This window comes from Pavona decussata, unplaced genomic scaffold, assembly GCF_977016875.1.
Source record: "Pavona decussata unplaced genomic scaffold, jaPavDecu1.1 SCAFFOLD_46, whole genome shotgun sequence".
Lineage (NCBI taxonomy): Eukaryota > Metazoa > Cnidaria > Anthozoa > Scleractinia > Agariciidae > Pavona > Pavona decussata.
Window position 1 is genome coordinate 320947 of NW_028145468.1, and position 15061 is coordinate 336007.

The following is a 15061-nucleotide window of genomic DNA, read 5'->3' on the forward strand; positions in this document are numbered from 1 at the left end:
TCAATGTTTTGTTCGCGTTGATTTTCAGGCTCAAAATGATCCAAGAATGAAGGAGGCCGAGATTATGTCCATCCCTGTGATTGGCGGAGCAGGGGCCTGGGGCGGAAACAGTGCACCGGGTGTTGAGGAAAACCCAATGGTGAGTTTTCATACATGTATCACCACAAATTTACACTTTGATTTATGACCTTTTCTCTCCTAAATATATGCAAAATCAATACTGTAGAAACAACAAAAAACATTAATTTCAAGAACAAAAGTATTGCTTCTCAGCATAAATCTATTAGCGTACTATCGCGACTGCTGTTCTCTTATTGGCTATGCTACTCAATATCTATTCTGTTGTAGATAGTGAGTAGAGTGAGTAGCCTAAGAGTGTGTGGTGGGGTGACCTATTTATATCATTTATCAATAAAAAAAAAAGCGAATCTATCTTTTTGTTAAGTTTTGAGCGACTAGTAGATCTATACTAAAACAATTATTAGATTATTCGTTCACAATTTCTATGCGATAAAAATCTCGAGCTCGAGTTTTATTTTGTTGAGATCACAGTTCAGGATAATTCATCCACAGCGCGAAAAACAGATTGACATTGCACAGCATACTGAACATTCTATGAGTGAGAGGAAAAATGTAAAACATACAGTGTAGTGTCTTTTCTAACAGAACAAGGCATTGATGCAAAGCCCACTGATTGTCAAAAGCCTGATGCACTCTCCACTAGACCAGCCCATGTCACTACATGGAGCCTTGCTAACTGAAGCTTTTTTTTAATAGCGAGATTTTAATATCATTTCTTTCCTTTTGCCAGTTTATTTTTGGACAACCTAAAGCTGAAGAGGATTCGGCACTGAAGAGGATGCTAGGTATTTAGAATTAATTAGTTTAAATCGTATTCTTGTAAGTGCAGGTTAATTGACTAGTAAGTGTAATACGTTCATGAGCTAAGTATATCAAACTGAATGGGAATATATAAAAATATGTACTTGAAACGCAGTATTAGTTGTAGCTGTAGTTGTAATGTAAAATTGTTGTAAAAGCGTTGTTAGTAAAGTTGTAGCTCAATAAAAAAAGGCAGAATTAGGTAGAGATTAAGAATTACGACGGACGGCAGAAATGACCACATGACCATGTTTATCCTTCATTTGCCGCTCGCTGTTTTCATTTTCTCGGTAAAATTGAGTAGTTTTGTGTTAGCATCAAAGGTCAGAATTGCTTTGCACTATTTTCATCTGTGTACTAATTTTTTTCAAGAAAATATAAACGCGAACTTCACGTTTGCCGTTAACGCGATTCTAAATCTCTCTAAAAGTGGCCAAAACGGCTAGCAATATTTTTTTCTGTTAATCTCAGTTAATCACATCTCTTCCATAATTATCTTGCAGGCGGTCATTTTGACGTAACAAAGGAGAAGAGACCTTTGGATATAAAGAAGGTGATTGGTTGAAAATTTTGGCTCGATCCAAAGCTGAGGTTCCCTGTACAAAGACGCTAATTATTAAGCTTTTGACTAGGTCATCCTTCCACGACTTAACACTGGAGATCTGACTCTGTTATTTTATAGATTATTTTATTGGAAGCTTTAGCGACGACGAAGGCGACGACAACGAGAACGTCAAAAAAGCAATAGGCTTGTAACCAAAACAACAACTCTGCACGTGTATTATACTTTTTGTTATATTTCTTTACCGTCACTGCACGTACGACTAGGACGTGAAATTTTTTAATGGGACGTTTTATAGAGGACGTCAACACACGACGACGAATTTTTTCTTTTCGCTCTTTCTAAACTTAGGTGCGGTCTCCCAGAATTCGATTCAAGGAAATTTCACCTACATTTGACATTTAAAGCGAGTTGGGATAATCGCGACGACGTTTGAAAGAACGCGAACTCATTTTAATAATGACGTTTTTGCTGTCGTTGCCGTTGTCGTTGCTAAAACTCCTTAATTTTTTTCATGTGTACGACGAAAAGCACTACGGAGGAAACTACCTCCGATCGGATGTTTCTTGTTGCGGTATGTGGCAGTACATAGCGCAACCAAGGAATCATTTGCTCACAGAGTCGTACGAAATCGGAGCTTGTTGAAAATGAAGGCGTGGCAAATCGTTTTCATTTGACTACTTTGTTAAAGCAAGGACGGAAAAGGATTCAATTGAGGAATGAAAACTTGTGGTTATGGAAAGGCCCGATCAAAGACACAGTGAAAACTTTGAACTCGTGTGCTCTGAAATAAACTTTAAGCATCTTCAACAACGTTTAATCTTGCCTCTTTAAGGAGGCTTGAGGCAGTTTTTTTGGACTTAGGGTGGAGGTTTTGAAATTACAATCTCGCATACAAGATAAACTTCGATCTCCTTCATACTACATCATTATTTCAACATATGATCAAAGTTAATTTTCTCATCGGTTTCCAAGCAACAGCTATTACCATAGCAACGGAAGCGTATAGCCTCTCATTTTAAACATTGTCGATTATCTCGAAATCTAGTCAGACACTTTATGACAAAACTTTAGGGATTTAAACTACTCAATCTAGACAACTTGTAGACGAAATTAGAAAAAAATCTGTAAGACCGTTTCCAAGTAAATAATGAATCAATTTTTACGGGGTTATTTTGTTTATTCCAGCATTTTTCACCAATATCTCTGGCAAAATAAAACGTGACACTTTGTCTTTTCTGTCAAAGGGTTTTTCCTGATAGCAAAACATTCTAAACGTTTGTTGAGCTTCATGGGTGTCTCCGATTTTAAGATATTTATGTTTAAAAACAGTGAAAATAAAGCGCAGATGAATGAAAAAGTTCCTACTTTGGATAAATCGAGATATCTTTAAAATATCCACACGGATTTTTCTGCTAAATTACAAGCGGTTAAAGTAATAATTCTTTTCGATATCTACGCAAGTTTTAGGCTCAGGGACCGAAATTGGTGTTAGATAAGAAGGCTGAATCTTGGTCAAGTTTCACTTGTTATTCGCTTTCTCCGAACAAGAAATTTTATTTTGTTTGTCCCGGTCTATTTCACTGCTATTCACGTGCTTTGAATATTTATTTGAGAAGCAGGAGCATATATCTATGTAAATGTTACCTTTTGCACGACCTCGCGTAATCATAAATATTCACAGCACGTGAATAGCAGTGGACAGACCGGGACAAACAAAACAAAATTATTGTTCGGAGAAAGCGAATAATGACTGAAACTTGACCAAGATTCAACCTTCCTATCTAACACCGGTTTCGGTTCTTGAGCCTAAAACTTGCGTGAATATCGAAAAGAATTCTTACTCTAACCGCTTGTAATTTAACAGAAAAATTTGCCGGGGTATTTTAAAGATATCTCGATTTATGCAAAGTAGAAACTTTTTCATTCATCTGCGCTTTATTTTCACTGTTTTTAAACATAAATATCTTAAAATCGGAGACACCCATGAAGCTCAACAAACGTTTAGAATGTTTTCCTATCAGGAAAGATCCTTTGACAGAAAAGACAAAGTGTCAAGTTTTATTTTGCCAGAGATATTGGTGAAAAATGCTAGAATAAGCAAAATAACCCCGTTAAAATTGATTCATTATTTACTTGAAAACGCTCTTACAGATTTTTTTCTAATTTCGCCTACAAGTTGTCTAGATTGAGTAGTTTAAATCCCTAAAGTTTCGTCATAAAGTGTCTGACTAGATTTCGAGATAATCGACAATGTTTAAAATGAGAGGCTATGCGCTTCCGTTGCTATGGTAATAGCTGTTGCTTGGAAACCGATGAGCAAATCAACTTTGATCATATGTTGAAATGATGATGTAGTATAAAGGAGATCGAAGTTTATCTTGTACGCGAGATTGTAATTTCAAAACTTACACCCTAAGTCCAAAAAAACTGCCTCGAGCCTCCTTAAATTCCTTACCTTGGGTAAAGAGTGGGGGAGGGGAGGGGTGGCACTCACACCCTCTGTCTGACCACTCCCCTAAAGACCGCAAAACAAATATTTGGTTCCTTGATTATAATTTTGTCTGGTCATCTAGCAAGTACTAGATCAGTATATTTTGGTTACATGCCGTCTTTGTACATTAGGTATATTTTATACTAAATTTCAGTATTGTTACTTTTTTTTCCGGCAGACACCATTTGTGCCCAAGGAACCTGCCGTCCCACAACTGGTAAGTATATTTCTATCCTGCCACCTGACCTTTTAGAGAATTTAGTTCAAAGAATATATTAGCCACGGCCTGGAACAGATAAATGAGTACAGCAAGTGATATTCAACATTTGTTGCTCACTGAACAAAAGGCTTGGGTATTCGTTGAACAGTTATGAAGATTTAGTGGACCAGCCAACCTATGAAAATGAAATAGATAATGGTACATGATGAAAATTCTCGGAAAAAATTCCGAGCCCCCAGCGGGAATCGAACCCACAACCTTCCAGTTACTAGTCTGGATGCTTTAACCACTGAGCTATGGGTGACTCATGTGGTGAGCACAAGATCTTTGTGTAATTTTGACATTTTTTACAGCGCATGCGCAAGATCAAGCCTTTCAAGTTATCTGACGTGACAAGAATTTTGAATCCGGAAGAGAGACAGCAAATGATGGCTGGAGCAGTGAATAGAATACTGGCAGCTGAAAGTGAGTTGTTTTGAGCCTCATTATCAAAGCAAGGCTTCGTGCTTGGGTTTTTGTTCATTCATATACAAACAAAACTAAATGTTTATGATATGTTTTTTGCTTAAATATTCAGGCAGTGCAGCTCGAAGTGGAGTAATCCAGGTGAGAGAACTGAGGGCGCGTTCTTTTGGGACTATTCCGGAATAGGAATACTCGGAATAAACGGTATATACGGAATGAACGGAATATCATTCTGTTCATTCTGCTCCCGATAGCAGAATGAGCAGAATGGAAGGAATACGGTTTACTCAGAATACACAGATTGGGAAATTTTTGGCGGGAAATCTTACGCGGCCGTTCGCGCGCACAGACATAGTAGTTCTCAGGTCACCTCCGCCATGGGTATTCCGTTTCCAGATTTTAGGAGCGTTCTTTTCGAAGTCGCGAAAACGGACTTTTAGAACATCTATTGATATCGTCGCAGCTTAAGTTCGGTATTTGTTCCTTTGGGCCTTCATTCTTGCTTAGAGCGTGTTGCGGGACATGAAGAACTAGTTTTCCGCAAGAATTATTCGTTCCGGTATGCTTGGATTCACAGTGGTTCCTTGATATATGTTTTAGCTTGATACAGATTCCTTTTCTTATTTCAGGAACGTATCGATCTCGTTGTTGGCCTGGTCACACAGCTTGGTGGTGATTTGAGAACAGGTGCAGTCGTTGTATGTTCGTTTGTTAGTTACTTGTTTATTCCTGTTTCTGTTCATTAATCTGTGGGTAAAGGGGCTTTTGGGAGCTGGCAGCGTGGCCAAGTGGGTAGAGGACTGGAACACCCGGGTTGGAGTCACGCTTTGGCCGCTTGCTGGATTTGTTTCACCGTATTCCCAAATTCAATTCTTCAGCTGCGCTTGTATTATAGTTAACCAATCTGCCTCCTGCCAATTGAGATTTAAATCTTGATAATTTTTTTGTCAAGTTTGACTGCTCGACCCCACTTGCACCTTGTGCTATAAGCAAATAAAGGATTTTTATCTTTTTCCCACAGATTTCGATACTCCTTTATGAAAACACGACATCGAAAAGTTTAATACGTTTAATACCAAATAATAATACGTTAATACGTTTTAATACCAAAGATTGGAATCAGCTGCTGTTATGGTGTACAAATCTTTACATGGAATGACCCCTGAATATCTGAGTTCTAGATTTGTTTTTCGAAACGACGTAATATCATATCGATTAAGGAATACTGAAAATAAATTGGCTCTTCCGCAGCCCCGCACCAATTATTTAAAGAAGAGTTTCTCTTACAGTGGAGCCGGGTTGTGGAACAGCCTATCCAGTGACCCTCGTGCAGCAACATCTTTACATGATTTTAAATTTAATCTACGTCACCACAGTTTTGAATGAGTTTGAACACGGCATCCTTGTAAAGCAGCCTTTAGTATGTGGTTAATAGTATTTTAGGTTAGTTTAGCTAGGGATGATTTTGGTTATATCTTATTTTTTATCTCTTTATAATCTTTACTCAAGGATTTACCGTGTGTAAATATAGCTACCATTACCATTACCAATTAAAAGTATTCACAACCATTGCACGCCGCACTGTAACTCACCCTTTTTTTCTCTTCTCACACTTGTCGCAGTCCTTCAAGACTTCATTCAGGAGGACATCCGTGCCCGTTATGATCTTCTAATGTCCTGGTTATATCAGGAGTACAGTGCATCAGAAAGCGATGGACTCGAAGATGAACTGGAATCAAACCAATCCTACAGCGAATGTCTGCTCAGTCTCATGGATGGACTGTACTCCAAGCTAGATACCAAGGACAAGTAAGTGTCCTTCATTACTTTCGGCCAAATCATCGTTTCACATGCTTCTGTGTTAGCTTGATTCGTGCAATCCGTTTGGAGTCCGACGATCGGTTTTAATTTTTGAGCGAAATTAACGCTGATTTACGTTGTTTTGGAAATAGTAACGCGAAATGGATTTTCTTAGCTTTTCGGACTCGCGTTTTACCTCGCAAGAAGGTGAAGCTTTCGTACTTATTCTTTTTAAGGCCCTCGTGAGAATACTGTCTGGTCTTTCGAGACGAGAGTCGCGTCTCGCGAGACATGATTTGCGTCTCGCGAGATGTTGGTAACTTACTTTTGAGCGGTACTGTAAATGTTAGCAGATTCACTGCAATGTCCCTAAATTAGGTCAGTACAACGAAAACCCGTCAACCTTTTACTCTTCTCCATATGTTTCTCATGGAGCTAGTTTGGAGAATTTCTCTAAACATCAAGGCATTTGACAATTAGCGATCATTTCTTTTATTCGTAGAACCTGTTTTCAAAGCGTCGATAGTATTATGAGAAGTTAGATAGCTTTTCACCATTGGGGTAGTATCCGTATGCAGCTGTTATTAGGGTCGTCACGCCACGCTTCCGTGACGATCCTGATAACAGCTTTCGAAGCGTTGCGTGACGACCCTGATAAGGGCTGCTTAGGAGACGACTATTCGAGCTGAAAAGGTGAATACGACCACCAGCAGCCCATATAACACAACGTCTGTTGTGAAAACCAATATCAATGCACGGCGTTGTAAATTTCTTCATTTCCGTAACTTTCTCTTCAAGCAACAACGGAGGGTGACAAAATTCAAAGTTTAATGGAGAACGTGAATGAGCACGCGAAAGGTGAATGTTTCATCCTTGTTTTTTATGCAAACGCCGTTTCTTCCTACCAATCTGGTGTTTGGCCAGTTCGGTCACCTTTTACAGGTAGAGCATGTTGGAATCAGTATTAGTTTATAGATTTAAGCGACGTTTTATTCCACCGTTCACCGCACTTCATTTGTGGCTGATTTTTTGGTGTTGTTACTCTCGGTTCAGTTATTATTAAAGGTATAATAAAAATGTTAAAACTCAGAAGGGTTACTGTTGATGGTTATTTCTGTCGTAGATTGTTTACTCGCATCCTGCTGGACATACCTTCACTAACAGACGGAGCTGTCATGGCTATCAGGATGTACTGCGAGGACTTGGTAAGCTAAAGCTCTTCACTCCGGCCCAAGAATCAAAAGTTTAAATGAAAATTCTAAACGCTTTTGAGAAACAAACCGCACTGCTTTAAACTACTGCTGAAGAGCTTTTAATTAATCGTCATGCTTAAGGATTTTGTCCAAAGACGTAGGCTCAATTTAAACATGAATTTGTTAGAGAGCGGTTTCCAATTGAGTGTCGTAAAACCAAAACCAAAGTAATTGTTCTTTCCAATCGCAACAGCTATAGACAACGCAACGAGCCAATCAGAATTCGAAGCAAATACATTTAACTGGCGCCAAGCGCGAGAAAACGCGTGCGGCCAAAACACGATTGGTTTTCATTTGGATTCCCATTGGTTGAGAAAGTGGCGCGAGTTTTGTTAACCAATCATAGAGCGTAGTAATGCAAAACCAAAGCAAACGCGAAACACAAGACATAGAACCGTTTTCAATTGAGCGTCGAAGGCAATTTCGTATATATATCTATAAAAGTAGTGTTAAGTTTATGATCTTGATGTATAATTTGCGTGTTGTTGTTTTTTAACCTTGTAATTTTTGATGTCGTTGTTGTTGTTTGTTTGTTTCTTTCTTTCTTTTGGTGAAATAAAACAAATGATAGATAAATGAATAAGATTCGCGGTAAAAAAGGAATAAATAATTCCAAATTTAATGTCAATAACACGAGAAGTGCTTGCGCAATTTCCCGAGCCAGAGGCTCATGATAAAGTGCTTGACAGTAATCCAAACTGTAAAACTGAAAACTGGCGAAAGTTGCAGAAAATCAGCCGAATAAACACCCAGACAACGAGCAGTGGTAGACTTTACTTTGTGAGAAGAACGACATGGAGGTGGAAGGGCGCAGTTTCGTTTTCTCTCTGTAATTGTACTCCCGTAGGTGTTAGAGCGGTTTTCAATTGAGCGTCCCAAGTAATTTCGTGTTTGCTTTGGTTTTGCTTGATTGCGCTCTGTGATTGGTTAACAAAACTCGTGCCACCTTCTCAACCAATGAGAAGCAAAACCAAAACCAATCGTGACTCGCTCGCACGCATTTCCCGCGCTTGACGCCGGTTACATGTATTTGCTTCGAGTTCTGATTGGTTCATTGCGCCTTTTGCATTTCTCTTCAGTAATTGGTCAGAGTAATTACTTTGGTTTTGGTTTTACGACATTCAATTGAAAACTGCTCCAATTTTCAAGGTTTACGGTAAAAGATATGTATTGATGCTCATAGACTGTTCACAGTCCCCCTATTTTTCCGTGGGATTCAGGAGACCGGTACGCTTCGATGGAACCGCCGCCATCTTGGTTTGTAAAAGCGAGCGCGATCTGGGGAGAGTGTTTAAACTACCGAGGGGAGGGGAGCGGAGTTGGGAGGCTTCCCGTCGCTCACTATACTAACACCCACTCCCCCTCCCCTCGGTAGTTTAGACACTCTCCCCAGATCGCGCTCGCTTTTACAAACCAAGATGGCGGCGGTTCCATCGAAGCGTACCGGTCTCGAGAATCCCACGGAAAAATAGGGGGACTGTGAACAGTCTATGATGCTCATGGTAGTTCTGTAACCTGTGCAACTTGTTTACGCCAGGCCAACGAATTTACCTAAACAACTGCTATCTGATAAAACATCAATACATGTAGATAACTTTCTTTCCCGTTGGTTTGGAGAGAAAACGTTCTGAAAGTTTCAGAAGGCTCGATCCAGCATTCGTTTTACGCTCCTTCAGTGTCTTTAAAGGGGAAGTATCATGGGGTTTTTGACCTTTTTGTGTTAACAATGGTGAAGTAAGACCTTAACTTTGCTACAAAATAATTCTGGAACGACGAGAGGAGAGAAATCAACTCAGTTCTTGAAAGGCACAACTCGTGATCTATTCTAGCGTATTTTGGAAACAAAAATGAGAGAACTTGAAAAACATTAGTTTAACGTTTTTCAAGTTTCAATCCATTCCGACCTACTCTATCTCTAGCCAGAGGCACTAATCGACAGCTTTATTGTACTGGGGTGATAATTTATAACGAACCTAGACAATCATTTTTTGTTTCTGTTGTCTGACAAACATTTTTGGGTTTTGAAATGACATCAGATTTTCGTGATACTTCCCCTTTAAGCAGCTCGTAATAAAGTATTAGTAATAAGAAATAGTGGTAAAGGTTTTATTTATAGAGGGTAACACTTGACAGTAGTAAACCCGTGGCCCTCATTACAATATGAAAAGCACCTAAAAACAAAATCAGTGTCATAAAAATTAAAACGCTTTATACATTTAAAATTAAAAATTTTACATCGACATTTAGAAATACAAAGACATAATTTCTTGTTTTGTCTATAATCGGTTAAACCATCAACAAGGTGTGTTTTCGGCTCTAAAGTTTACTACTTATTTCTTTAGGAGCGCCTTCAAGTTGGTTTTTCCACGCTACGAGAATTAATCTTAAAGCGACCGGCAGCTCAACTGCAGCTGTTACAGACACTGTTGGAACTAACGACAAACGAGAAGGAACAAGTGAGGGTACAGGCAATTCACTCAGCCAAGAAACTACACACAAGGCCAGAACTAGCAGAGTATATCGAGGTGCGTTTGTGCATGGAGACATGCTATAAATCCTCTCTTAAGCCCCTTCGGGGAGTGGAGAGGATGGTTAATAGAGAAGGGGGGGGGGGGGCGGAGAAAAGGAGGAAACAGTCTAGAGTTGCGGTAAAATAAAACTAGCGTGGAATGAGATTTCTTTACGTTTCGAACGAAGGCGCTTTGTCAAGTTTCTTTCAAATTTTCGACGAGGGCAAGGACTGTCTTGACATGGAAACAACTATCTTCCTCTAAAAGGGTGGGGGGGGGGGGGGCTTATTTGACAATGGGGCTTATAAGTAGCCTCCCACGCAGACGTTCTTGGGGGTTTGTCACGCGTTCCTGCTCGACGAACCCCTAAGAACGTCTGCGTGGGAGGCTAGCTTATAAGGGGATTTACGGTAGGTGTTTAATTTTGAACACACAAAAACTTTCCCGGCCTCAAGCAGTCATTATTATTTTGTTAATGTTGTAAACAACACAAATCAAAAAGGTTTTAGCGATTGCCAAGTAGAATGTGCATAGGCCTCGTAGCACCTCTAGAAAGCGAAATGAATTTATCAAGTCTTTGTGTAATGTTTGTGTGTGTGCTGCAAAGGGTTTACCAAGAATCAAAGGAAAATCTTTGACCTCAGCGAGATTCGAACTCACAACCCATGGATTAGATCTGCCTGCGATCTTTAGTAGCTACGAGGTCAGCTAGGAGAAGGGGGTAGAATTAAAGGGAGGGGTTCACATTTCAGCGCATGTGCATGAATCTAAATGCTTTTTTCACTTTCTCATCAACTTTATGGCCTTAAAAATCCTACTCATATGTACTTTGGTAATCACATTCTATGATTAGTCCAAGCAAAATGACTGATGACCAAAATTCACAGAAAATGCTAGTGGATTGCACTCATATTGTCGATATTGAATTTAGCGTTGACCCGTAGGATTTATTCCACGGTTGATGTGTTTACAGTTATTTGCATGCGAAAAAACGCAATCACATGAAAAAATTACCACTGGAGTTCCTAATTCCCTTCGGAATGGTTCATAAACAACGAATTAAATTAAACAGGCTTGGGTCATAGCGAGCAAAGGCGAAAAAGTATTTTGATTCATGGATATGCGCCAAACTGTGAACCTTTAAGAACCTTTAAGAGAGTTCAGTGGAATTATAAATTATAATGGTTTATAATGTTTTAAGAACTGTTAATGTACATGTATTGTTTTAAAATTTTTCACATTTCAGAAGTACGCTTTGGAGTCTCTACAGCAACTGTTAGGTGATCACCCGCCAGCTCCTGTTGGACAAGACCCTGATGAAGGTACCGCTCATCACACTGCTCTTCATTCTACATTCAAATGTAGCTAACCATGGCTCTGAACTTGCTTTCAACTATGTTCATAGGAGATTTACAATTAATACTTATTCAGTACAGTGGTGAGAATCCTTCCTTAAGGTCTGAGGTTCGACTCCTGATAGGAGCACTCGGATTTCCTTTCTTCGAGTATGCCTGTGTCACTCACTGAGTGAATAATACACCATTCTCATTCATTCACCAGGCTTAAAATATTCCATCACATTTATTTCATTGCGCATGTGCCCTACATTGACATTCCAATCCTAGCAGTATGCGGGATGTTTGTCCCATGAATCTAGTTTAATGGCCTTAAGTAGCTCCCACGCGTCTCCTGTAGCTCGGTGGTAGAGCACCCGAACCAGTAATCGGAAGGTCTTAGGTTCGACTCCTGATAGGAGCACTCGGATTTCCTTTTTTCGAGTATGCCTGTGTCATTTACTGATTAATACGTCATTCTCATTTATTCACCAGGCTTAACATATTCCATCACATTATTTCCATTGCGCACATGCCACACATTGGCATTCCAATCCTGGCAGTATGCAGGATGTTTGTCCCATGAACCTAGTTTAATGGCCTTAGCTCTCACGAGTCTCCTCTAGCTCAGTGGTAGAGCATCCGAACAGTAATCGTTCGACTCCTGAAAGAAGCACTCGGATTTCCTTTTTTTCGAGCATGTCTGTGTCGCTCACTGAATAATACGCTGACATCATTGTGATAAAACATTTCTTAATTTTCTACTTGTTGCAGAAATCGCTCCTGGAGAGTGGACGGATGACACTATTAAACTCTGTCTGTATTTGTACCTCGCTCTGCTTCCACAGAACCACAAGCTGTTTCATGAGTAAGTCAGATCAAGTTAGTAGAGTGGTTTTTAACTGACTGTCGAAAGCAATTTGGTAGTTTCTTTAGTTATACTTTACTTCGTTCTGCGGTTGGTTAGAAAGACTCGCGCCACTTTCTCAACCAATAAGAAGCAAAACCAGACCCAATCCTGACTTGTTCGCATGCGTTTTCCCACGCTTGGCGCCGGTTACATTTATTTGCTTCTAGTTCTGATTGGCTCATTACACTGTTTACATATCTCGTGATTGGCAAGCCAGGGCGAAAACCAACCAATACACTCCACCCACAATGACGACGATTCCGTGACTCGAAACTGGATCATGTTGGTTAGTTGGCGAGTACTCGCGGCGCTGCGCGCTTCTCTCTTATTGTTGCTGTTTGCCTTTTTTGTATCGTGACTTCTGTATATTGTTTTTCTCTCCAGACTAGCTAAAGTATACACCGCCTCGTCACAGATTATTAAAAGAATCATCCTCAGGCATCTTGAACATCCCGTGAGTAACAACAACAACAACAACTACAACAACTACAACTATCTTTATTCGTGCCCAGAAATTATACAGTGTTTACATAAAGGCAGGAAAGAAAAATTACTAAGGAAGAGAGCACAGCCACTTAGAAAAAGCAAGCTAATCGAGCTAAGTGGCTGGGCCAAGCGGAAAAATTTCCAAATACCCCTACATATATTCATTCTGTTAATTCCTTTATCTTGAAATCAGGTACACCGGTAGCTTCATTCACTAACAAGGGTGTTGTGAGATAATCGGGAGATATAGAATCGCAATAGAGGGGTATAGAATAACGTTTACAATAATTCTGGCCTTTCATGTGAAAGCAAAACGACTCAATTTTACTGAGAAACTGATAACAGCGAGCAGCAAATATAGGGTAAACATGGTCACGTGGTCATTTCTTCCGTTTACCGTAAGCGTAATTTTAAATCTTTCTAATGTCGAGAATGTGACTTATTCCTAAAGCCCTGTACAAACTTGGTGCTTGCTCATATCGTTTGTTCATGCCTTAGGTCCGTGCTATTGGTATGGCCTCACCAGAACTCTTACAGTTGGTAGAGAACTGTCCTACGGGAGCTGAGACCCTCATAGCCAGGATCCTTAACATTATAACGGATAAAGGTACTACAATACTCTCTAAGGACATTAACATAACGAAGTCCGGTATCAGAGAAAACTTTTGTTGTAACCAGTGTGTGAACGGACAGTCCCACCGGAACAATTTTTTTCTTCCCATCTAGACGGCTTTTTTAATCTTCAAATCACGTCAGGATTGTAAATGTTTCAAGGCAGTAGCCCTGTCCAACGTTTCGAACAGCCTTTTAACGAAGGACAGGCTGAATTTAAATTGGAAGACGCGTTTTAAACATTTCAGACGTATTATTCGTCAGGGTAAGTGAGGAGTACAAACGTCAGATGCAGAATTCGTTGACGAATAATGCATCTAACTCAATAAACAGACAGATGCGTAAAGGCTTAAGGACGGTGCCTAATTTTGTTACTTCGCATACGTTTTGCACATCTCGAGATACTCGGGTTTCCTATGGGTGGTGCCTACTAATACAGGGAAATTTTTGCGCGGTTTAAAACTGTGCAGAGAAGGCAGAGCTTAGCAAGTGCTATTGGTATCCAAAAAGAAAGTTTGGGGTAACCATGCATTTTTCAGAGATGATAAAGCTTCAATATGGAAATAAGAACGCCATAGATTGCTTTGTATTTTACTGCTTTTTTGATTATCTCTGAAAGATGGTTAGCCCCAATTTTCATCTTGGATTCCAACAACCCTTGCTAAAATCTGTTTTCCCGCATAGTTATAAACCGTGCAAAAATACTTCTGTATTAGTAGGTACCGTCCTAAACGGACATTTCCCGAACTCTACCCTTGGATTAGACGACTCCCTTATCCGTGTGGTACTTTTCTTATTCCTTTCCAGCGGTTCCAACAGCGGAGCTTGTGAAGAGAGTCAAGGAGCTTTACCACAAGCGTGTGTCTGACGTGCGATTCCTGATCCCTGTGCTCACGGGTCTGAAGAAGCAAGAAATCATCGCTGTACTGCCTAAACTGATCAAACAGTCACCCAGCGTGGTCAAGGAAGTCTTCAACAGACTGCTAGGCTGCTTTCACAGTAAGTTATTTAACAATTGCCTCATACTTTAGCGTGTGAATATCGAGTCATGATGAACGCGAGACCTTAAGCCTGGAAACGAGGGACAAAGGACTTTGAGTAAGTCTATGGTTGTTATTGCGTTCAGCGTAAAAACAAAGCACTCCTAATACAGATTGAAGTCAAGATTGTATGGGACAATCAATTAAAGGATGGATCTTGGTACGCATATCTGGCAACCCCCGCAGATTTTGCAGGGGCGGATGAAATCATCACCAACTTGGCAAAGGAAAGACAGCCTGGGATCTAGATCATCGAACGCACTCCCTAATCGTTGATTATTACTAGTTGTAGCTATTGTTGTTGATGATCGTGATGTACTGTCCAGCCCTAACCCGGCCCGAGTCTCTATCTCGTTCCAGGTGACTCCAAAGTATCCGCCACCAGTCCTCTGAGTCCATCAGAACTGCTCGTTGCTCTGCATCAGATCGAGGCCAAGAGTGACATGAAATCTGTAATGAAAGGTAACGCAATCTTGAGTCTTGTTTGAGTTTA

General features: G+C 40.0%; 1 protein-coding gene across 1 annotated transcript in view; it reads left to right on the top strand.

The window, feature by feature from the left end:
• Positions 1 to 15061, top strand: part of LOC146482308 (symplekin-like) — a 41194-nt gene that overhangs the window by 21275 nt on the left and 4858 nt on the right. The window contains exons 17-32 of the mRNA XM_085107173.1: positions 29 to 139; positions 812 to 866; positions 1386 to 1435; positions 4117 to 4155; positions 4512 to 4623; positions 4736 to 4764; positions 5253 to 5310; positions 6246 to 6432; positions 7547 to 7628; positions 10019 to 10201; positions 11433 to 11508; positions 12295 to 12388; positions 12815 to 12884; positions 13415 to 13523; positions 14336 to 14527; positions 14929 to 15030. Of these exons, the coding sequence (XP_084963299.1) occupies positions 29 to 139; positions 812 to 866; positions 1386 to 1435; positions 4117 to 4155; positions 4512 to 4623; positions 4736 to 4764; positions 5253 to 5310; positions 6246 to 6432; positions 7547 to 7628; positions 10019 to 10201; positions 11433 to 11508; positions 12295 to 12388; positions 12815 to 12884; positions 13415 to 13523; positions 14336 to 14527; positions 14929 to 15030 (1549 nt within the window). The remainder of the gene's footprint in view (positions 1 to 28; positions 140 to 811; positions 867 to 1385; positions 1436 to 4116; positions 4156 to 4511; positions 4624 to 4735; positions 4765 to 5252; positions 5311 to 6245; positions 6433 to 7546; positions 7629 to 10018; positions 10202 to 11432; positions 11509 to 12294; positions 12389 to 12814; positions 12885 to 13414; positions 13524 to 14335; positions 14528 to 14928; positions 15031 to 15061) is intronic.